General features: G+C 47.2%; 1 protein-coding gene across 1 annotated transcript; it reads left to right on the forward strand.

Moving 5' to 3' along the window:
• The first annotated feature begins 889 nt into the window (after positions 1-889).
• LOC139257605 (aldo-keto reductase family 1 member D1-like) lies at positions 890-24,468 on the forward strand. Its single transcript, XM_070874542.1, has 6 exons — positions 890-963; positions 5,485-5,607; positions 8,544-8,653; positions 13,159-13,324; positions 21,583-21,665; positions 22,260-24,468. Exons 2-6 carry the CDS (start codon positions 5,494-5,496, stop codon positions 22,300-22,302), a joined length of 516 nt encoding a protein of 171 aa, XP_070730643.1. The 5' UTR covers positions 890-963; positions 5,485-5,493; the 3' UTR covers positions 22,303-24,468.
• The last annotated feature ends 1,147 nt before the right edge of the window (positions 24,469-25,615 follow it).

Genomic DNA, 25,615 nt, shown 5'->3' on the forward strand with positions numbered 1-25,615 from the left:
ACTGGAGTCCAGTTAGTGCTCGCAGTTGGTGGGATTTATTCCAATGAGGCCTGAGGATAGCCCCCTCTTCAGGCGGTTAATGCCCTGATCATTTAGTGCAAGTTATCAGGCACTATCAAACTTAAGCCTCAGTCTCTATGATCCAGGTGATGACACCAATCCCGTCCAGATTCATGCTGTAGCTTTTTAAAAATTTGTTTCTGCGATGTTGGTGTCACTGACAAGGCCGGCATTTATTGCCCATCCCTAACTGCCTTTGAGAAGGTTGTGGTGAGAAGCTGCCTTGAACCGCTGCAGTCCGTGTGGTGAAGGAAATCCCACAGTGCTGTTCGGGATTTTGACCCAGCGACGATGAAGGAACGGCAATATACTTCTTAGTCCGAATGATGTGTGACTTGGAGGGGAATGTGGAGGGGGTGGTGTTCTCATGCGCCTGCTGTCCTTGCCCTAGAGGTTGCGGGTTTGGGAGGTGCTGTCTAAGAGTGTTGTTGGAGCTGCACTCATCCAGGCAAATGGAGAGTATTCCAGTGATATTATCTGGTGCACATTAGGAGCATTTCTTCAAAATACACAGGTGGTCTCATTATCCTGTTTGACCTATGCAGGTCATGGAGGTTCCTAATTTCCTGAATCCCAAGACTGATAATAACCTTCCGGTGATCAATCCCCTTTGCTGCTCATTTCATTCAGTAATATCACTGTAATAAAGCTACTCGGCTGGGAAAAGTAGCAGACGCTTAAAGCACCTGTGGCCCTGTATCAGGTCAGGGGTTAGTGCCTCAAGGAAAGGTTCAATTGGCTGGTTGAATGGTTGGGGGGAGGATCATTGGGAGATTATTCTTCTCTTTGCTTCATGCCTTGTAATTCTTTGTGTTTATATTTCAGCCGGGAGATGCCATTTACCCAAAAGATGAAAACGGGAAGTATTTTTACCACCCAACAGACCTGTGTGCCACCTGGGAGGTATGGTAGGGCATACCCTCATTCTCCCCTCTCTGCGTTATGTGTAAAACTGCCAAATAGATTTCAATTGAGGCAAGTGCGAGGTCATCAACTTTGGACCTGAAAAGGAAAGATTAGAGCACTTTCTAAATGATGTAAAGCTAGAAACTATGGAGGTCCAAAGTGACTTGGGGCTCCATCTACATCTATCATTAAAATGTCACGGACAGATACAGAAAACAATCAAAAGACCAATGCTCTGCGGACCTTTCTATCTAGAGGACTAGAACACCAGGGGGTAGAAGTTAGGCTACAGCTGTACAGAGCCCTGGTCAGACCACACCTGGAGCACTGTGAGCCGTTCTGGGCACCACACCTTCAGGAGGATATATTGGCCTTGGAGGGAGTGCAGCGTAGGTTTACCAGAATGATACCCAGACTTCAAGGGTGACATTACAAGGCGAGATTACACAAACTCGGGTTATATTGCTGGGGAATTTAGAAAGTTACAGGATGATTTGATCGAAGTTTTCATGCTTTTAAGGGGAACTGATGGGGTAGAGAGATACTATTTCTGATGGATGGGGAGTCTAGAACTAAGGGACATAACCTAAAGGTTAGAGCCAGGAGTTTCAGGACTGGAGTTTGGAAACACTTCTATTCAGAAAAGGTGATAGAAGTTTGGAATTCTCTTGCACAAACAGCAATTCATGCTGGATCAATTGTTCAATTTAAATCGGAGATTGATAGCGTTTTGTTAACTTGGACAAATGTGCATTAATTAAGGAAAGTCAGCACGGATTTGTTAAAGGCAAATTGTGTTTAACTAACTTGATTGAGTTTTTTGATGAGGTAACAGAGAGGGTTGATGAGGGTAATGCAGATGACGTGATGTTCATGGATTTCCAAAAGGTGTTTGATAAAGTGGCACATAATAGGCTTTCAGCAAAGTTGAAGCCCGTGGAATAAAAGGGACAGTGGCAGCATGGATACGGAATTGGCTCAGTGACAGGAAACAGAGAGTAGTGGTGAATGGTTTTTCGAACGGGAGGAAGGTATACAGTGGTGTTCCCCAGGGGTCGGTACTGGGACCACTGCTTGTCTTGATATATATTAATGACTTGGACTTGGGTGTACAGGGCACAATTTAAAAATTTGCAGATGACAGAAACGTTGGAAGTATAGTGAACAGTGAGGAGGTTAGTGATAGACTTCAGGAAGACATAGACAGGTTGGTGGAATGGACGGACACGTGGCAGATAAATTTAACGCAGAAAAGTGCGAAGTGATACATTTTGGTAGGAAGAATGAGGAAAGGCAATATAAACTGAAGGATACAATTCTAAAGGGGCTGCATGAACAGAGAGGCCTGGGGGTAAATGTGCACAAATTGTTGAAGGTGGCAGGGCAGGTTGAGAAAGCGGTTAAAAAGGCTTATGGGATCCTGGGCTTCATAAATAGAGGAAAGAGAACAAAAGGAAGGAAGTTACGATGAACCTTTATAAAACACTGGTTGGGTCTCAACTCGATTATTGTGTCCAATTCCGGGCACCGCACTTTAGAAAGGATGTGAAGGCCTGAGAGAGGGTGCAGAAAAGATTTATGAGAATGGTTCCAGGGATGAGGGACTTCAGTTACATGGATAGACTGGAGAAGTTGGGGTTGTTCTCCTTCGAGTAAAAAAGGTTGAGAGGAGATTTGATCGAGGTGTTCAAAATCGTGAGTGGTCTGGACAGAATAGATAGAGAGAAACTGTTCCCATTGGTGAAAGGGTTGAGAACCAGAGGACACAGATTTAAGTTGATTGGCAGAAGGACCAAAGGCGAAATGAGGAAAAACGTTTTTATGCAGCAAGTGGTTAGGATCTAGAATGCACTTGAAGTACCTGAAGGAGAAATTTGCAGGGCTATGGGAAAAGGGCGGGGGAGTGGGAGCAGCTGACGTGCTCTTGCAGAGAGCTGGCATGGGCTCGATGAATGCTGTAACCATTCTATGATTCTAACTGAAGGTATTAAGGGATAAGGGGCAAAGGCGAGTATATGGAGTTCGGTCGCAGATCTCATTCAATTGCAGAACAGGCTCGAGGGGCTAAATCGCTATTCCTGTTTCTAGGTCTACTCTTCACCCCTTGTGAAATAGATCCACACATCTGCCCATTCCTCATGCCTCTGTGTAAAATAGTTCAATATTTGTCTGTTCTTCACCTCTGTGTGTGCATTAATTTTATTTGTTTATTATGGTTCTGGATATTTATTGAGCCTTGTATACATGATTGTGTTCCTGGGTATATGATTGTAGACCTGGGTATATGATTGTAGACCTGGGTATATGATTGCAGATCTGGGTATATGATTGTAGACCTGGGTATATGATTGCAGACCTGGGTATATTATTGTAGACCTGGGTATATGATTGCAGACTGGGTATCAGATTGCAGACCTGGGTATCTGATTGTTGATCTGGGTATATGATTGTAGATCTAGGTATATGATTGTGGACCTGGGTATATGATTGTAGACCTAGGTATATGATTGTAGACCTGGGTATATGATTTCAGACCTGGTTATATGATTGTAGACCTGGGTATAAGATTGTAGACCTGGGTATATGATTGCAGACCTGGGTATATGATTGCAGACCTGGGTATCTGATTGTAGACCTGGATATATGATTGTAGACCTGGGTATATGATTGCAGACCTGGGTATCTGATTGTAGACCTGGGTATATGATTGTAGATCTGGGTATATGATTGCAGACCTGGGTATATGATTGCAGATCTGGGTATATGATTGTAGACCTGGGTATATGATTGTATATCTGGGTATATGATTGTGGACCTGGGTATATGATTGTAGACCTAGGTATATGATTGTAGACCTGGGTATATGATTGTAGACCTGGGTATATGATTTTAGACCTGGGTATAAGATTGTAGACCTGGGTATATGATTGCAGACCTGGGTATATGATTGTCGACCTGGGTATATGATTATAGACCTGGGTATATGATTGCAGACCTGGGTATATGATTGTAACCACTAGTATATGATTGCAGATCTCGGTATATAAATGTAGACCTAGGTATATGATTGTAGACCTGGGTATATGATTGTCGACCTGGGTATATGATTGCAGACCTGGGTATATGATTGTAGACCTGGGTATATGATTGTAGCCACTCGTATAAGATTGTAGACCTGGGTATATGATTGCAGATCTCGGTATATGATTGTAGACCTGGGTATAAGATTGTAGCCACTCGTATATGATTGTAGACCTGGGTATATGATTGCAGATCTCGGTATATAATTGCAGACCTAGGTATATGATTGTAGACCTGGGTATATGATTGTAGACCTGGGTATATGATTGTAGCCACTCGTATATGATTGTAGACCTGGGTATATGATTGCAGATCTCGGTATATGATTGTAGACCTGGGTATAAGATTGTAGCCACTCGTATATGATTGTAGACCTGGGTATATGATTGTAGCCACTCGTATATGATTGTAGACCTGGGTATATGATTGCAGATCTCGGTATATAATTGCAGACCTAGGTATATGATTGTAGACCTGGGTATATGATTGCGGACCTAGGTATATGATTGTAGACCCGGGTATGTGATTGTAGCCACTAGTATATGATTATGAACCCGAGTATATTTTTTAAAATTCATTGTTAACCCTAATTGCCCTTGAGAAGGTGGTGGTGATCCGCCTTCTTGAACCGCTGCAGTCTGTGTGGTGAAGGTGCTCCCACAGTGCTGTTAGGGAGGGAGTTCCAGGATTTTGACGCAGTGACTATGAAGGAATGGCGATATATTTCCAAGTCAGGAGGTGTGTAACTTGGAGGAGAACTTGCAGGTGATGGTGTTCCTATGCGCCTGCTGCCCTTGCCCTTCTAGGTGGTAGAGGTCGCGGGTTTGGGAGGTGCTGTCGAAGAAGCCTTGGTGAGTTGCTGCAGTGCATCTTGTAGATGGTACACACTGCAGCCACGGTGCACCGGTGGTGGAGGGAGTGAATGTTTAAGGTGATGGATGGGGTGCCGATCAAGCGGGCTGCTTTGTCCTAGATGGTGTCAAACTTCTTGAGTGTTGTGGGAGCTGCACTCATCCAGACATGTGGAGAGTATTCCATCGCACTCCTGACTTGTGCCTTGAAGATGGTGGAAAGGCTTTGGGGAGTCAGGAGGTGAGACACTCGTCACAGAATACCCAGCCTCTGACCTGCTCTTGTTGTCTCAGTGGCTGGTCCAGTTAGGTTTCTGGTCAATGGTGAGCCCCAGTGTGTCGATGATGGGGGATTCAACGATGGTAATGCTGTTGAATGTCAAGGGGGGAGATGGTTAGACTCTCGCTTGTTGGAGATGGTCATTAGAATGAAAGTGAAAAGGATTTTTATTTAATATAAAAACTGGAAATGCTCAGCAGGTCAGGCAGCATCAGTGGCGAAGGAAACAGTTAATGTTTCAGGTGTGATTTCAGATTTCTAGCATCCACAATATTTTGCTTTAGTACAAGCATTTTTATTTGCTAGGCCCTGGAAATGTGTAAAGATGCTGGTTTGGTGAAGTCGATTGGTGTGTCAAATTTCAATCGCAGACAGTTGGAGCAGATCCTGAACAAACCAGGCCTGAAGTACAAGCCAGCAGTAAACCAGGTACTGTCCATTTACAACATGTAGTGTCATGTGGTGGTCCTACTTATTGCAGCAGATGGAGTGACACCTTCATTCTAAAGGAAGCCTCTCCGCTTGGCCATACATTCCACCACATGTCCCACCAGTAGCAGTGCGGCCCTTTATCAGCAAATCACACCTTGGTCTGTCCCCTGCTCCTCCGGTACCTTCTCCTCCTTTGAGCATCTCACCTTGTTCCATCCCTCTCGCCACTATTTAAATTCCTCGTTCTCTACTGCCCACCCAACTTCCATGCCAATATTCTCACTGAGATATCTGCACTGCTTTCTTCCCTCAGCTTCTGCACCGAGCGACTTCTCATCCTTGGTGATTTCAACCTGAATCGCAACTCATCAGACCCTGTCTCCTCTGAGTTCACTGCCCTCCTATCATCTCTTAATCTCTCCCTCGATATAAACTCCCCTACCCAGATTAATGGCCACATCGTTGACCTTGCCGTCTCATGTCACCTCTCTACTCCCATTATGTCAATAACGTCACTTCCTTCTAGGTCTGCCCCTGAAAAAACTCTCACCCAAGTCACTTACAATTACACTTTAAAATTCCCAACCGTCTAGTCTTTGTCCTGACATTCACCATGTACATCTACAGCTACCAATCTGCTCAATCACACCCTCCTAGTCCTCATTAAAATTATTATTCTCTCTCATCCCGTTCACTCCCACTTGTAACGCCCTCATCTCCGCTCACTTAAGTCAAAGGGACGTAGACTTGAACGTTTATGGCAGATAACTTCTTTAGCTATTCATCACCAGATCTGGCTAGACCACAGAAAGCACTATCGGGTCCTACTCTTCTCTGCCAAAACAGCTCACTATTTCAGGATCATTCTGGAGTGCAAAAATAACCCCCAGATTTTTTTCTCCACTACAAACCGTTACCTTAAACCCCTCTTCCCTGCCTCCTCCATCCTCATCCCCAACAACAAGTGTGAGGAGTTCATGGATCTAAATTTGGGCTAAAAATTCACCAACCTTGCACCTGTTTTTTTGGCGATATTTTTGGGGAAGTCTTGCGGCGGTGGTTTTTAAATATCGCTGGGGAGCGGACCGCCACCATGCAAGACTTGAAATATCGCTTTCGCCAACAATTTGGCTCACAGCGCACCCGTATTTAGGATGAAAAAAACCGCCAGGTAAAAAGCTGCGTTGCAGCCCCTAGAACAGCAGTGAGTATGAAGATCTGCAAAAACGGTTAGTTAAAGTTCTTATTTTTTAATTCTTTTGCAGCGATTCGCTAGTTATGTGTCTTGTGAACGTTTTGTGATTTTTTTTTAGCAATATATTTTTTGGTTTTTTCCCCACTCCCAAGGCCTCTCTCACAGCGGCCTCGGAGTAAAGTTGCAGAAAATTAGTGGTTTGCGCCACAATTCCTCGTGCAATGCCGATTTTTACCGTTGCGTAAATTGAAGCCTGAATTTTAGGCCTTGCAGTGATAGCGGAGTGAAAGCGGTATTTTTGGCGAAAAAAACTAATTTCTGGCCCTTTGTCGATCAGCTAACTCTGCTGCTTCCCTCCAGTCCCCTAGTCCACAGGGACAAACTTCCCCTCAGGTTCCCACTTGCACTAGCCCTGAACTTGCATCTTTCTCTACATTCTCTCCAATATTCCCTCGTGTGCTCTATACGCTCGTCCTGTCCATGAGCCCGTCTCCTCTTTTGACCCTATTCCGACCAAACTGCTGACCACCCAACTTCCCTTCCTGGCCCCCATGTTAGCTGATATTGTTAACGGTTCTCTCTCCTCAGGTACTGTTCCCCCGCCCCCTCAAGTCTGCCACCATCACCCCCTCCTCAAAAAATCCACCCTTAACCCTTCTGTCCTTGCTAACTACTGTCCCATCCCAATTCCCTGACTCCCCCACCCTGACTCCACCTCTCCTGACACTCCCCTCTTCCCCCCAACTCTCCCCCCGCCCCGGACTCTCACCCCCGCCCCCGACAACCCCCTGCTCCCGACTCCCTCCTGCCCATCCAGCCCCTGACTCCCCCGTCTCCAGACACTCCCGCTCTGGCCCCGACTCCCACCACCCCCGACACCACCCTCTCCCGAGACTCCTCCTCCGTCCCCGAAACTCCCCCTCCACCCCCAACAATCCCCCGACTCCCCATGTCCATGACTCCCCCCGCCCCCAAGTCACCCTCTCCTGACTCTCCCCCTGCCCCCGACTCTCCCCCTGCCCCCGACTCTTGCCCTGCACCCGACTCTCCCCCCGCACCCGACAATCCCCTGCCCCTGAGGCCCTCCTGCCCCCGCCCCCTGCCCCTGACTCCCCCCCCGCCCCCCCGCTCTGGACACTTCCCCTCCGGCCCCGGCTCCCCCCGCCCCCGACACCCACCTCTGATAACACTCCCCCTCCGCCCCAACTCTCCCCGCCCCCGACTCTCCCCGCCCCCAACTACCCCCGCCCCCGACTACCCTCCCTTCCCCCACAACCCCCCTGCCCCCGATTTCCCCGCCCCGACAGCCCCCTGCCCCCGACTCCCTCCTGCCCCCGACTCTCCTCCGGCCCCCGACCTCCCCTGGCTCCCGATTCCCCCCCCTCCCCCAACACCCCCCTGCCCTTAATTCCCTCCAGCCCGCCCCGTCCCTGACTCCCCCCTCTCCTGACACTCCCCCTCTGCCCCCAACTCTCCCCGACCAGACTCCCCCCACCCCCGACTCTCCCCCACCCCTGACTCCCTCCACCCCCGACTTCCCCTCCCCCCAACTTTCCCTACCCCCCACTCCATCTGCCCCCAACTCCCCCCGACTCCCTCCCGCCCTCGACTCCCCCCACTGAGCCAGACTGAGACCCTTTATACTGAGTGCCATTTACACAGAATAATGCCAGGCCAATAACTGCGTCCACTGCTCTTAATTACAAAAGGCTTTTTCTTTTTGTCTTTTTCTGCTCAGGTCGAATGCCACCCGTACTTTATTCAGACTAAGTTAAATGAATTTTGTGACTCCCATGGCATTGTCATCGTGGGCTACAGCCCCCTGGGAACCTGTCGTGACTCCCTCTGGTAAGCAGTTTGGTGACTTGCTTACCCTCTCTGAGTGCTCACTCCCTGTTGGGGTATGTTCCATGGGCTTCTCACCCAACTGACCATTCTTCATGTGTGTCGCGGTCAGACATTGTGCCTGAGATGGTGCAGTGGTTGAGATCAGATACCTTCACGTGGATCTCTATCCTAAGCCGGGTTGTTGGGTTGTAAATTCACCCCCCATCGCTCTGCAGGGTAGAGTCCGTGACCAGCAGCAATTGCTGAAAAGCTGGGTAAGCCCAAACCTCTCCCCAGCTCAGCTAATCTAAGCCCACCTTAGTGAGGTTAACATTCTAACTCTCGACCTTTGCATTGCTGAGCAGGTCACAGCTCAGCAATGTTCAAATCTTGTTGCTACGGACAGAATAAAAATGTCTGCAGCTTTGGGATTGGGCAATTTACCTCTCTCACCGACATCGCTTTACCTCCATAGACACAATTCTTGCCTGATGTGATGCCATAGATGTGCAGTACAATCTGGGCCAGGAATCTTGACAGATTATTCTCCTTCAGTAGCCAGGGGCACTGAGGTTAATAGTAATAGCACAGTTACTCCTGTCTTCATAGTAGTCGGGTGTCAGGCGTTCCCCTGTGGGCAGCACTCATGCCCCTCAGTCAGAAAGTTATGGGTTAAGGCCCCACTCCAGAGACTTGAGCACATAATCCATGCTGACACTTCAGTGCAGTACTGAAGGAGTGCTGCACTGTCGGAGGTGCCGTCTTTCACATGAGATCTTAAACCGAGGCCTCATCTACCCTCTCAAGTGGACATTAAAGATCCCATATCACTAATTAGTGCGAGGCCCCTTGGGGAAGAGTGACCATAATATGGTGGAATTCTGCATTAGGATGGAGAATGAAACAGTTAATTCAGAGACCATGGTCCAGAACTTAAAGAAGGGTAACTTTGAAGGTATGAGGCGTGAATTGGCTAGGATAGATTGGCGAATGATACTGAAGGGGTTGACTGTGGATGGGCAATGGCAGACATTTAGAGACCGCATGGATGAACTATAACAATTGTACATTCCTGTCTGTCGTAAAAATAAAAAAGGGAAGGTGGCTCAACCGTGGCTATCAAGGGAAATCAGGGATAGCATTAAAGCCAAGGAAGTGGCATACAAATTGGCCAGAAATAGCAGAGAACCCGGGGACTGGGAGAAATTTAGAACTCAGCAGAGGAGGACAAAGGGTTTGATTAGGGCAGGGAAAATGGAGTACGAGAAGAAGCTTGCAGGGAACATTAAAACGGATTGCAAAAGTTTCTATAGATATGTAAAGAGAAAAAGGTTAGTAAAGACAAACGTAGGTCCCCTGCAGTCAGAATCAGGGGAAGTCATAACGGGGAACAAAGAAATGGCGGACCAATTGAACAAGTACTTTGGTTCGGTATTCACTGAGGAGGACACAAACAACCTTCCGGATATAAAAGGGGTCGGAGGGTCTAGTAAGGAGGAGGAACTGAGGGAAATCCTTATTAGTCGGGAAATTGTGTTGGGGAAATTGATGGGATTGAAGGCCGATAAATCCCCAGGGCCTGATGGACTGCATCCCAGAGTACTTAAGCAGGTGGCCTTGGAAATAGTGGATGCATTGACAGTCATTTTCCAACATTCCATTGACTCTGGATCAGTTCCTATGGAGTGGAGGGTAGCCAATGTAACCCCACTTTTTCAAAAAGGAGGGAGAGAGAAAACAGGGAATTACAGACCGGTCAGCCTGGAATCAATTATTAAGGATGTCATCGCAGTGCATTTGGAAAGAGGTAATATGATAGGTCCAAGTCAGCATGGATTTGTGAAAGGGAAATCATGCTTGACAAATCTTCTGGAATTTTTTGAGGATGTTTCCAGTAGAGTGGACAAGGGAGAACCAGTCGATGTGGTATATTTGGACTTTCAGAAGGCTTTCGACAAGGTCCCACACAAGAGATTAATGTGCAAAGTTAAAGCACATGGGATTGGGGGTAGTGTGCTGACATGGATTGAGAACTGGTTGTCAGACAGGAAGCAAAGAGTAGGAGTAAATGGGGACTTTTCAGAATGGCAGGCAGTGACTAGTGGGGTACCACAAGGTTCTGTGCTGGGGCCCCAGCTGTTTACACTGTATATTAATGATTTAGACGAGGGGATTAAATGTAGTATCTCCAAATTTGCGGATGACACTAAGTTGGGTGGCAGTGTGAGCTGCAAGGAGGATTCTATGAGGCTGCAGAGCGACTTGGATAGGTTAGGTGAGTGGGCAAATGCATGGCAGATGAAGTATAATGTGGATAAATGTGAGGTTATCCACTTTGGTGGTAAAAACAGAGAGACAGACTATTATCTGAATGGTGATAGATTAGGAAAAGGAGAGGTGCAACGAGACCTGGGTGTCATGGTACATCAGTCATTGAAGGTTGGCATGCAGGTACAGCAGGCGGTTAAGAAAGCAAATGGCATGTTGGCCTTCATAGCGAGGGGATTTGAGTACAAGGGCAGGGAGGTGTTGCTACAATTGTACAGGGCCTTGGTGAGGCCACACCTGGAGTATTGTGTACAGTTGTGGTCTCCTAACCTGAGGAAGGACATTCTTGCTATTGAGGGAGTGCAGCGAAGGTTCACCAGACTGATTCCCGGGATGGCGGGACTGACCTATCAAGAAAGACTGGATCAACTGGGCTTGTATTCACTGGAGTTCAGAAGAATGAGAGGGGACCTCATAGAAACGTTTCAAATTCTGACGGGGTTAGACAGGTTAGATGCAGGAAGAATGTTCCCAATGTTGGGGAAGTCCAGAACCAGGGGACACAGTCTAAGGATAAGGGGGAAGCCATTTAGGACTGAGATGAGGAGCAATTTCTTCACCCAGAGAGTGGTGAACCTGTGGAATTCTCTACCACAGAAAGTTGTTGAGGCCAATTCACTAAATATATTCAAAAAGGAGTTAGATGAAGTCCTTACTACTAGGGGAATCAAGGGGTATGGTGAGAAAGCAGGAATGGGGTACTGAAGTTGCATGTTCAGCCAAGAACTCATTGAATGGCGGTGCAGGCTAGAAGGGCCGAATGGCCTACTCCTGCACCTATTTTCTATGTTTCTATGTTTCTATTTAAAAAAGAGCAGGGGTGTTTTCCCTGGTGTCCAGCCCAACATTTATCCCACAACCAACATCACTAAAACAAATGACCTGTTCATTTATCTCATTGCTGTGTTTACGGGAACTTGCTGTGGCTGCTACGTTTCCTACATTACAACAGTGACTACACTTCAAAAATACTACATGGGCTGTAAAGCGCGTTGGGATGTCCTCAGATCACCAAAGACGTTATACAAGTGAAAATCCTTCTTTTTTTCACGTCTACTGACTTACTTGTATTACAGCTTTGCATCAGAATGGAGGGCCAACTCAAAACACAGCACATCGCCCCCAGACAGGGCCTGCAGCAGGTGGTGAGAGAACCAACACGAGGGAAAAACCTACTTGACCTTATCCTCACCAATCTACCTGTCGCAGATGCATCTGTCCATGACAGCATTGGTAGCAGTGACCACCGCACAATCATTGTGGAGACGATGTCCCGTCTTCACACTGAGGACACTCCATCGTGTTGTATGGCACGACCACCGTGCTAAATGGGATAGATTCAGAACAGATCTAGCAGCTCAAAACTGGGCATCCATGAGGCGCTGTGGGCCATCATCAGCAGCAGAATTGTATTCCACCACAATCTGTAACCTCGTGGCCCGGTATATCCCTCACTCTACCATTACCATCAGGCCTGGGGACCAACCCTGGTTCAATGAGGAGTGTAGAGAGCATGCCAGGAGCAGCACCAGGTGTACCTGAAAATGAGGTGCCAACCTGGGGAAGCTGCAACACGGGACTACATACATTCCAAACAGCGGAAACAACATACTACAGACAGAGCTAAGTGATCCCACAATCAACAGATCAGATCAAAGCTCTACAGTCCTGCCACATCTAGTTGTGAATGGTGGTGGACAATTAAACACAGCTCCCTGAATATCCCCATCCTCAATGATGGCGGAGCCCAGCACGCAAGTGCAAAAGACAAGGCTGAAGTGTTTTAAACCATTTTCAGCCAGAATTACTGAGTGGATGATACATCTCGGCCTCCTCCTGATGTCCCCATCATCACAGAAGCCAGTTTTCAGCCAATTCGATTCGCTCTACGTGATATCAGGAAGCGGCTGAGTGCACTGGATACAGCAAAGGCTATGGGCCCCGACAACATCCCGGCTGTTGTGCTGAAGACTTGTGCTCCAGAACTAGCCACACCTCTAGCCAAGCTGTTCCAGTACAGCTACAACACTGGCATCTACCCGACAGTGTGGAAAACTGCCCTGTAGAATGGCAATGGGACAAGGTACCAGAGAGTGTCCGGTACCTATGGGACTGTACCCAACAAAGGTGGTGCTCTCCGGAGGCACAATCGGAAGGGGGCTTTTTGCAAATTACATGGTGCTTGTCTGTGTTTGCAGGGTGAACATCGAGATTCCCTCTTTGCTGGATGACCCTGTCCTAAACTCTGTGGCAGCAAAGTACAAGAAGACAAGTGCCCAGGTGGCTCTGCGTTACCAGCTTCAGCGTAACATAGTCGTCATTCCAAAAAGTTTTAACCCAGAACGCATCAAACAGAACTTTGAGGTAAAGTGTAGTTTAAAGTTATTTTACACTGCGGTACCAATTTGTTTAAATGTATTTTACATTGAGGTAATGTTTTGCTTAAATGTGTTCTATTATATAGAATTACATAGAAATTTACAGCACGGAAGGAGGCCATTCGGCCCATCGTGTCTGTGCTGGCCGACCAAGAGCTATCTGGTCTAATCCTACTTTCCAGCTCTTGGCCCAGCTTACGGCACTTCAAGTGCATATCCATAGGATGAGGGTTCCTGCCTCCACCACCCATTCAGGCAGTGAGTTCCAGACCCCCACCGCCCTCTGGGTGAAAAAAATTCTCCCCAAATCCCCTCTAATCCTTCTACCAATTACTTTAAATTTGTGCCCCTGGTTATTGACCTCACTGCTAAGGGTAATGGGTCCTTCCTATCCACTCTATCCAGGCCCCTCATAATTTTATACACCTCATTAAGGTCTCACTTGAGGCCTCCTCTGTTCCGAAATAAACAAACCCAGCCTATCCAATCTTTCCTCAAAGGTAAAATTCTCCAGTTCAGGCAACATCCTCGTAAACCTCCTCTGTACCCTCTCTAGTGCAACCACATCTTTCCTGTAATGTGGTGACCAGAACTGCACACAGTACTCCAGCTGCGGCCTAACCAGGGTTTGATACGATCCATTCCACTGGTTCTGCTCCACACGAGCTTCCTTCCACCTGTCTCTATCTGACCCTTGCAACATAACCTTCCTCCTTTCTCCCTCGTGCACTTGTCTAGTTTCCCCTTAAATTCATCGATGCTTTTTGATACGTCCTTAATATACACTATAAATGCACACGAGGCCCATGCTTGAGAGAAGGTCAGTCTGTGACCTGTCCTTTATTCCTTAGCACTCAAGTGCAGGAAGTGGGTGGAGCCTCCACTTTTATATCTGAAGATCCAGGTTAGGAGTGTCTCCCACAAGTTCACCACCTAGTGGTCATTGTTCTCACAGTGCACAATTAGGTCAGATTATACATGGGTTATATTGCTAGTTGAATACATGACATCACCTCCCCCCCAAAAGTCTTATTGGGATCACAGGTTGAGTCTCTCTGGTGGTTTACGCTCTCTGTAGAGTGCCTGAGTTGGGGCTCTGGTTGTTGGGCGCTGGCCTGAGTGTCTGCTGTTTGCGCTGCCTCAGGCCTATCCGGACTGCCCACAGTGACTGGGCTCTCCTCCCTTTGGTCCCTGTGTTCGGTCACCTGTGGAGGAGTGAACTCTATATTGTGTTCTTCCTCTGCTTCTTCTATGGGGTTGCTGAACCTCCTTTTTGTTTGATCCACATGTTTGCGGCAGATTTGTCCATTGGGAAGTTTCACTACCAGAATCCTATTTTCCTCTTTGGCAATCACAGTGCCTGCGAGCCATTTGGGCCCTGCAGCGTAGTTGAGGACAAAAACAGGGTCATTTACATCAATACATCGCGCCCTCGCATTCCTGTCATGGTAGTCATATTGTGACTGGTGCCTGCTCTCGACAATTTCTTTCATGGTGGGGTGTATAAGGGATAACCGGGTTTTGAGCGTCCTTTTCATGAGCAGCTCTGCGGGTGGAACCCCTGTGAGCGACTGTGGTCAGGATCTGGAAGCGTGATAAGCAGCTTTGTAGGGAACCCCCTTGGATTCTGAGCATCCCCTGTTTTATTACCTGCACTGCTCGTTCTGCCTGGCCGTTTGAGGCCGGCTTGAACGTTGCCATTCTGACATGGTTAATTGCATTGCCTGCCATGAAGTCCTGGAATTCAGTGCTTGTGAAGCACGGGCCATTGTCGCTGACCAAGATGTCCGGTAGACCGTGGGCGGCGAACATTGCCTGTAGACTTTCTACCGTGGCAGAGGATGTGCTTGAATTTAAAATGTCACACTCGATCCATTTGGAGTAGACGTCTACTACAACCAAAAACATTTTTCCCATGAAAGGACCTGCGTAGTCCACACGGATGCGTGACCAAGGCTTGGCAGGCCATGGCCAGGGGCTAAGGGGGGCTTCCCTGGGCGCATTGCCCAGCTGGGCACATGTGTTGCACCTGCGAACACAAAGTTCCAGATCTGCGTCTATCCCTGGCCACCAAACGTGTGACCTGGCAATTGCCTTCATTATGACAATGCCCGGGTGCTCATTGTGGAGTTCTCTGATGAACACCTCTCTGCCCATCTGGGGCATGACTACACGGTTTCCCCACAGTAGGCAATCGGCCTGAATCGAGAGTTCATCCCTGCGCCTGTGAAATGGTTTAAATTCCTCAGGGCATGCCCTGTACGTGGCTGCCCAGTCCCCATTCAGGACACATTTCTTGACTAGAGACAATAGCGGGTCTCTATTTGTCCAGACTTTAATCTGACGGGCTGTCACAGGTGAGCCTTCGCTTCCGAAAGCTTCAACAGCCTTGACCATCTCAGCAGCATGCTCGGTAGCCCCCTCAGTGGCAGCTAGCGGGAGCCTGCTGAGTGCATCGGCGCAGTTTTCGGTGCCCGGTCTGTGCCGAATTGTGTAGTCATAGGCGGTTAGCGTGAGTGCCCACCTCTGTATGCGGGCCGATGCGTTTGCATTTATGGCCTAGTTGTCGTCCAAAGGGGACGTTAGAGGTTTGTGATCTGTCTCCAGTTCAAATTTCCTGCCAAACAGGTACTGGTGCATTTTCTTTACCGCATATACACATGCGAGCGCCTCCTTTTCTATCATCTCGTAGCCCCTTTCTGCCTGGGACAGACTTCTGGAGGCATAAACTACCGGCTGTAACTGACCCTTGGCATTGACATGCTGCAACACACACCCGACCCCATAGGACGACGCATCGCACGTTAACACAAGTTTCTTACATGGGTCATATAGCGTTAACAGATTGTTGGAACATAACAAATTGCGTGCTCTATTAAAAGCCCTTTCCTGGCTGTCCCCCCAGACCCATTCGCGACCTTTGCGTAGGAGCATGTGTAGCGGCTCTAGCAGCGTGCTCAATTTGGGAAGAAAGTTACCAAAATAGTTCAGGAGCCCCAGGAACGAACGCAGCTCCGTCGTGTTACGGGGTCTGGGTGTTCTCTGGATTGCTTCCGTCTTGGACGCAGTAGGGCTGATCCCGTCTGCTGCTACCCTCATCCCCGGGAATTCTACCTCTGGAGCTAGGAAGACGCACTTCGCCTTTTTCAGTCGCAGCTCTACCTGGTCCAGTCTGCGTAGCACCTCCTCCAGGTTGTGGAGGTGTTCTTCAGTATCGTAACCCGTGATGAGGATGTCGCCTTGAAAAACCACCATCCCTGGAATCGACTTGAGGAGGCTTTCTATATTTCGTTGGAAGATCGCGGCGGCCGAGCGAATCCCGAACGGACATCTGTTGTACTCAAACAACCCCTTGTGTGTCGTGATGGTGGTCAACTTCTTCGACTCATTCGCCAGCTTCTGGGTCATGTAAGCTGAGGTCAGATCCAATTTTGAAAAAAGTTTGCCACCGGATTGCGTCGCTTGATGGTGGCCTTGTAATCACCACATATCCTGACCGACCCATCCGCCTTGAGCACCGGCACAATTGGGCTCGCCCAGTCACTGAATTCGACTGATGAGCTGATGCCTTCCCTCAGTAGGCGGTCCAAATTGCCTTCTATCTTTTCCCGCATCACGTACGGCATCACCCTGGCCTTGTGGTGTACTGGCCTGGTATCCGGGTTTATGTGAATCACTACCTTGGCCCCCATGAAAGTGCCAATGCCGGGTTGAAATAATGAGTCAAATTTGTCCAGGATCTGTGAGCATGATACTCGCTCCACAGAGGAAATTGCATTGACATCACCCCATTTCCAGTTCATGACAGCAAGCCAACTCCTCCCCAGTAGTGCTGGACCATCCCCCGGGACAACCCAGAGTGGCAACCTGTTCTCCGAATCTTTGTGGGTCACGACTACTGTGGCGCTGCCTAGCACAGGAATGATCTTCTTTGTGTATGTCCGTAGCTATGCGTCAACCGGCGATAATTTTGGCCTCCTGGCCTTGGACGCCCACAACTTTTCAAACTGTTTGGTACCCATCAGGGACTGGCTGGCCCCCGTGTCTAGCTCCATTGATACTGGGATGCCATTGAGGAGCACTTTCATCATTATCGGTGGCATCCTGGTGTATGAACTGTATACGTGCTCCACATGAACTCGCTGAACTTCAGCTTCCAGCGATTTCCCCCAGCGTTCATTTCTGCAATTTCTGCAGGTAATTTGCTCATTTCTGCAAACTCCGGCTGAGTGTGTGCCTCCACGCCTCCAACATGAGCTGCTGTTGGAAACAAAAGGTCTCTTGCCAGTTGATCGTCCCTGACTGCCCCTGTTATTGTCCTTGAGTGCACCATTAACAGATGTTGATGGCCCCATTACTGGCCACATTGGCCCTTGCAATGGTGTGAATTGCCATTCAGCTTGCCATTGTCTCTGTCGAACTCCCCCTCTGGATTCGGCTACATGTTGGGGCATGCCCGATTACCCTTGTCTGCCTGGAGAACTGTGTGCTGCTTTAACAATGTTGAATCTCTGTCCCAACCACTCCTTAACACAGTACCTCTCGTCTGTTCTGCTAGTGGTCATGCTCGCGTCGTATAAATCCCAATTTCGCGTCGCCATTGATACGTCCTTACTATACAGTATAAATGCACACGAGGCCCATGCTTGAGAGAAGGTCAGTCTGTGACCTGTCCTTTATTCCTTCGCACTCAAGTGCAGGAAGTGGGTGGAGCCTCCCCTTTTATATCTGAATGCAAAAGGCAGGAGGCAACAGAGCAGAGTAGCACTGGGGTAAGTGTAAACCACAAGGTGATAGGAAGGGACAATATGTATGAAGATAAAGGGGCTGCAGGAGGGGTCAAAACTAAAAATCATGGTTTAAAAGCTAGTATTAAAACACTCTACCTAAACGCACGCAGCATTCGAAATAAAGTAAATGAGTTGACGGCACAAATCATTACAAATGGGTATGATTTGGTGGCCATTACAGAAACGTGGTTGCAGGGTGGCCAAGACTGGGAATTAAACATACAGGGGTATCTGACAATTCGGAAGGATAGACAAGAAGGGAAAGGAGGTGGGGTAACTCAGGGCAGTTGTGAGAGATGATATTGGCTCTAATGAACAAAATGTTGAATCATTGTGGGTGGAGATTAGAGATAGTAAGGGGGAAAAGTCAATGGTGGGCGTAGTTTATAGGCCCCCAAATAATAACTTCACGGTGGGGCGGACAATAATCAAGGGAATAATAGAGGCATGTGAAAAAGGAATGGCAGTAATCATGGGGGATTTTAACCTACATATCGATTGGTCAAATCAAATCGCACGGGGTAGCCTGGAGGAGGAATTCATAGAATGCATACTGGATTGTTTCTTAGAACAGTATGTTACAAAACCTACAAGGGAGCAAGCTATCTTAGATTTGGTCCTGTGTAATGAGACAGGAATAATAAACGATCTCCTAGTAAAAGATCCTCTCGAAATGAGTGATCACAGTATGGTTGAATTTGTAATACAGATTGAGGGTGAGGAAGTAATGTCTCAAACGAGCATACTATGCTTAAACAAAGGGGACTACAGTGGGATGAGGGCAGAGTTAGACTGGGAACGTAGACTAAACAGTGGCACAATTGAGGAACAGTGGAGGACTTTTAAGGAGCTCTTTCATAGTGCGCAACAAAAATATATTCCAGTGAAAAAGAAGGACGGTAAGAGAAGGGATAACCAGCCGTGGATAACCAAGGAAATAAAGGAGAGTATCAAATTAAAAACCAATGCGTATAAGGTGGCCAAGGTTAGTGGGAAACTAGAAGATTGGGAAAATTTTAAACGACAGCAAAGTATGACTAAGAAAGCAATAAAGAAAGGAAAGATAGATTACGAAAGTAAACTTGCGCAAAACATAAAAACAGATAGTAAAAGCTTTTACCGATATATAAAACGGAAAAGAGTGACTAAAGTAAATGTTGATCCTTTAGAAGATGAGAAGGGGGATTTAGTAATGGGAAATGTGGAAATGGCTGAGACCTTAAACAATTATTTTGCTTCGGTCTTCACAGTGGAAGACACAAAAACCATGCCAAAAATTGCTGGTCACGGGAATGTGGGAAGGGAGGACCTTAAGACAATCACTATCACTAGGGAGGTAGTGCTGGACAGGCTAATGGGACTCAAGGTAGATAAGTCCCCTGGTCCTGATGAAATGCATCCCAGGGTATTAAAAGAGATGGCAGAAGTTATAGCAGATGCATTGGTTATAATCTACAAAAATTCTCTGGACTCTGGGGAGGTACCAGCGGATTGGAAAGCAGCTAATGTAACGCCTCAGTTTAAAAAAAGAAGGCAGACAAAAGGCAGGTTAGTGTAACAACTTTAGTGGGGAAAATGCTTGAAGCTATCATTAAGGAAGAAATAGCGGGACATCTAGATAGGAATAGTGCAATCAAGCAGACGCAACATGGATTCATGAAGGGGAAATCATGTTGAACTAATTTACTGGAATTCTTTGAAGATATAACGAGCATGGTGGATAGAGGTGTACCGATGGATGTGGTGTATTTAGATTTCCAAAAGGCATTCGATAAGGTGCCACACAAAAGGTTACTGCAGAAGATAAAGGTACGCGGAGTCAGCGGAAATGTATTAGCATGGATAGAGAATTGGCTGGCTAACAGAAAGCAGAGAGTTGGGATAAATGGGTCCTTTTCGGGTTGGAAATCGGTGGTTAGTGGTGTGCCACAGGGATCGGTGCTGGGACCACAACTGTTTACAATATACATAGATGACCTGGAGGAGGGGACAGAGTGTAGTGCAACAAAATTTGCAGATGACACAAAGATTAGTGGGAAAGCGGGTTGTGTAGAGGACACAGAGAGGTTGCAAAGAGATTTAGATAGGTTAAGCGAATGGGCTAAGATTTGGCAGATGGAATACAATGTCGGAAAATGTGAGGTCATCCACCTTGGAAAAAAAACAGTAAAAGGGAATATTATTTGAATGGGGAGAAATTACAACATGCTGCGGTGCAGAGGGACCTGGGGGTCCTTGTGCATGAATCCCAAAAAGTTAGTTTGCAGGTGCAGCAGGTAATCAGGAAGGCGAATGGAATGTTGGCCTTCATTGCAAGAGGAATGGAGTACAAAAGCAGGGAGGTCCTGCTGCAACTGTATAGGGTATTGGTGAGGCCGCACCTGGAGTACTGCATGCAGTTTTTGTCACCTTACTTAAGGAAGGATATACTAGCTTTGGAGGGGGTACAGAGACGATTCACTAGGCTGATTCCGGAGATGAGAGTGTTACCTTATGATGATAGATTGAGTAGACTGGGTCTTTACTCGTTGGAGTTCAGAAGGATGAGGGGTGATCTTATAGAAACATTTAAAATAATGAAAGGGATAGACAAGATAGAGGCAGAGAGGTTGTTTCCACTAGTTGGGGAGACTAGAACTTGGGGGCACAGCCTCAAAATACGGGGGAGCCAATTTAAAACCGAGTTGAGAAGGAATTTCTTCTCCCAGAGGGTTGTGAATCTGTGGAATTCTCTGCCCAGGGAAGCAGTTGAGGCTAGCTCATTGAATGTATTCAAATCACAGATAGATAAATTTTTAACCAATAAGAGAATTAAGGGGTATGGAGAGCGGGCGGGTAAGTGGAGCTGAGTCCACGGCCAGATCAGCCATGATCTTTTTGAATGGCGGAGCAGGCTCGAGGGGCTAGATGGCCTACTCCTGTTCCTAATTCTTATGTTCTTATGTTCTTATGAAGCTCCAGGTTAGGAGTGTCTCCCACAAGTTCACCACCAAGTGGTCATTGTTCTCACAGTGTACAATTTAGGTCAGATTATACCTGGGTTACATTGCTGGTTGAATACATGACACTTTTCGTCCAACCACTCCCTGTGGTAGCGAGTTCCACATTCTCACCACTCTCTGGGTAAAGAAGTTTCTCCTGAATTCCCCATTGGATTTATGAATGACTATCTTATACTTACGGCCCCTTGGACTGCCCCACAAGTAGAAACATCTTCTGTACATCTATCCTAGCAAACCCTTTCATTATTTTAAAGACCTCTATCAGATTACTCTCCGCCTTAAGTTGGATTGGGAGTGAGATCCACAGTGAGGCCACAGTGAGGCCACAGTGAAAACTATTGCAGCTGATGAATCATTTGAGAGGGAGCAGCAGTTTCAGTAACTTTTAACCAATATAATGTTTAATTTATTTCTTGTTCCCCTCACTGTCTCTGATTTCTCTCATTTCTTAGATTTTTGACTTTTCTCTGACGGGTGAAGAAATGAAAAAGATCAGTGCTCTCAACAGAAACCAGCGATATGTGGAACTTTTGATGTAAGCTTCCCATCTGTGAAACCAGGAATCAGTGTCAGGAACCTTTCACATCTAATGCAGCCTCCAACTGTTTAAGGCAAAATAACTATTATTGTTCAACCCCACCGAACCCTGATGGCTCAGTGGGTAGATGTGCCACTTGGTGTGGTCCTGGTTCAGGCTGATCTTGTCCAACCCCAGCCCTAGACTCACCCTGCAACAACACTTCCCATTAGCAGTCACTGGATAACCATCAGGAGCAAGTTGATTTTCCCTCTACCTACTGCATTAGCACTGAGGCCAACTGTACCATCTTTATCTGGATCCTCGGTTTTAACCTGCTTCGCAGGTGTAACTGCCGGGGTTCCCAGGCCCTGGGACTCCCACAGCTGCAGTGAGGCGAGGATCACCTCAGGGTTCACTCCTTGTGGGCTGGGAGGAGCAGGATTACCTCCCCACGGTCCCCCCCCCCACCACCCCCACCATTCAGGAGCTTATGGTCTCTGTGCCTCAGTTGTGCAATCTGCTAACAGGGACATTGGTGGGGCCCAGCCTGGCCATGCATGGATTTTGTTGCCTCACCTTAACCCATCACTCCCTGTTTTGTTGCTGTAGGTGGAGCGATCACCCAGAATATCCCTTCAACGATGAATACTGAACTCCAGAGTCTGTCGCGAGAGGTACAAGGATGGACAAGTGATGCAGGATTCCTGAATGGGGGTGGATGGAACTGAATTGAGGCTCGCAGTACACACCAGCAATCACTTTCTTCTGAGCCAAATGATTGGAAATGAAAAGAAAGATCGTCTTAAATTTTTTGTAGTGCCTGATGTTTGTAAAATCCCTTTTCTTATCGCCCCATAGAACCATAGAAATTTACAGCACGGTAGGAGACCATTTCAGCCCATTGTGTCCGTGCCGGCCGACCAAGAGCTATCCAGCCTAATCCCACTTTCCAGCTCTCAGTCCGTAGCACTGTAGGTTACGGCACTTCAGGTGCACATCCAAGTACTTTTTAAATGTGGTGAGGGCTTCTGCCTCTACCACCCTTTCATGCAGTGAGTTCCAGACCCCCACCACCCTCTGGGTGAAGACATTTCCCCTCAAATCTCCTCTAAACCGCCCCCCAATTACTTTAAATCTATGCCCCCTGGTTGTTGACCCCTCTGCTGAGGGAAACATGTCCGTCCTATCCACTCTATCCAAGCCACGCATAATTTTGTACATCTCAATCATGTCTCCCCTCAGCCTCCTCTGTTCCAAAGAAAACAACCCCAGCCTATCCAATCTTTCTTCTTGGCCAAAATTCTCTAGTCCAGGCAACATCTTCGTAAATCTCCTCTGCACCCTCTCTAGTTATTTTTCTGTACTTATTGTTGCTTGTTGGTTTTTGAGGGAAAGTAAATTGCGGCATGAGCGATATTCCTAAGTTTGGTTTAGGGCCTAATCAGTGGCCACTTCCTGAGTTGCAGTGCATCAGAAAATTGGGTGCTATCTTGCTGTGCCTGTTTAGCGCTCCAATTAGTGCTGCTCATGTTCTTACTGTCAAAGATGTTATGGCACGAACATCGTTGCACCTCAGAAGGGAGGGAGTTGCTATTAAAATAGGGCTGGGATTTTTCAGTTGTGCTCATGATGTACCGGCCATTAATGGTAATGAGCCACAAACGCGACCTGTGTGTTAATGAGACACTGGTGACATCACACTGACCGTGACCTTTGCTCTGTACCTAACCACAGGTCACAGGTCAGGTAACACTCAGCCCCAGAAAAACCGAGAGCCATGAGTCAGACAAGTCAGTGTTCTCGTCGCTAACATTCAGAAAGTCATTGTTGGTTGAGCTTTTCATTACAACATTACAGATTATGGGTCGACATGATAGAAGTGTTTAAAGTTATGAAAGGATGGGACAGGGTAGATAGAAGCAGATTGTTTCCAGTGGTTGAGGAGTGAAGAACGAGGGGCCACAGATACAAGGTTAAATGTTCGAGATTTAGAAGAGAGAACAAGAGAAACATCTTCACAGAGAGTTGTGAGGCTGTGGAATTCACTTCCAGAGTTAGTGTCTGAGGCATTCAAGATTAGACTGGATCGGTGGGTGGAGGAAATGGAATTGAAGGAGGGGTAAATGTGATTAGGACTATTTGCTCGTGTGCAGGGTAAACACTGGCATGGACTGGTTGGGCCGAATGGCCTATTTCCGTGTTGTAACTTTTACGTATTTTTAAACTTTGGTGCAGCATTTCAACAAAGGGAGAACATTCTAGATTTCCACTCTCCTGTGTGTGAAAAGGTGCTTTCTGATTTCCCTCCTGAATGGTCTGGCTCTAATTGGAATATTCTGCCCACGTATTCTGCATTGCCCAACCCATGGAAATAGTTTCTCTCAATCTATTGAATCCTTTCATCAATTAAACACCTCAATCCAATTACCCCATAACCGGCTAAACTCAAGGTTGTGCAAACTGGCCTCATAATTTAACCCTTTAAGTCCAGCATCATTGTGGTGAAAATGCAGTGTTCCCAGTACCAGGCCGATTACAATGAAACCTGTACAATCCGACAACCCCAAAAAACAGTCACCTGCTAAAAGGGACACTTATTGACAGTCCCAAAGAACTTACATTGTAATAAATACAAGCTGCATCTTGAAACCACGGACACTCACTATTATGTATGTAGCTATATATAGTTGCCACCAGATGGCGTGACTGCGGGAGTCCTACGGGTCACCCACACTTCGTGCTGGTATAAAAGGCTTGCTACCTTGTTGTTTAGACACTCTGGAGTTTTAATAAAGAAACCAAGGTCATACTAATTTCAGCTTACAGTACTTGGCCTCGTGAGATTATTTCATACACACTAACTGGTGACGAGTAAAGAAATACGAACTTTCATGCGACCATGGCTTCCATTGGTATTTTAGAATGATTTGTTGATTGGGAAGATTTCGTTGATCTCCGAATTTGCGGGGACTACAAGGTGACAATCAACCGAGTCTCGCTACAGGACCAGTACCCACTACCGAAGGCAGACGACCTATTTGCAACACTGGAGGGCGGGAAGTCATTTTCCAAGTTGGACCTGACCTCTGCCTATGTGACTAAAGAGCTGGCTGAATCCTTGAAAAAGCCGACGTGCATTAACATGCACAAGGGACTGTTTATTTACCACCGATGCCCCTTTGGGATTCGTTCGGCTGCTGCAAAATTCCAGAGGAACATGGAGAGCTTGCTAAAATCCGTCCCGAGGACTGTCGTGTTCCAAGGTGAAATCCTGATCACTGACACCACAGAACACCTACACAACCTGGAAGAAGTCCTGCATCGCCTGGACAGAGTGGGACTCAGGCTGAAACACTCCAAGTGTGTTTTCCTGGTGCCAGAGGTTGAATGTTTGGGGAGGAAGATCGCAGCTGATGGCATCAGGCCCACGGACTCCAAGACGGAGACCACCTAGACCCCAAAATGTGACAGAGCTGCATTCATTTCTGGGATTCCTCAATTACTTTGTTAACTTTCTACCTGGGCTGAGCACGTTGTTAGAACCTTTGCACATGTTGCTACGTCAGGGTAATGACTGGGTTTGGGGTAAATCTCAAGAGACAGCTTTCGAGAAGGCTAGGGACCTGTTATGCTCTAATAAGTTACTTGTTCTATATGATCCATGCAAACGATTAGTGCTAGCTTGTGATACTCACATTTATATTTATATTAGTACAAAGGGCGTTTATAGCAATAGTGATAATGATGGGGTCTGTACCATTATTAGTAAATGCTCACATGCTGGAGACTGAAGTTGGGTTTAGTGAAGAGCCCAATCAAAGAGGTGGCAGACTGATGTGGAGTAGGAGACTGTACATCCGACGAACTTACAGGGAAAAGCAATCATACCTGAACTTGTCCGATAACACCTGCCTTAGGAGGCTGCGCTTCTGAAAGGAGGTCATCCCTGAGAAATGCCAGCTCAT

Source organism: Pristiophorus japonicus, unplaced genomic scaffold, assembly GCF_044704955.1.
Source record: "Pristiophorus japonicus isolate sPriJap1 unplaced genomic scaffold, sPriJap1.hap1 HAP1_SCAFFOLD_883, whole genome shotgun sequence".
Classification (NCBI taxonomy): domain Eukaryota; kingdom Metazoa; phylum Chordata; class Chondrichthyes; family Pristiophoridae; genus Pristiophorus; species Pristiophorus japonicus.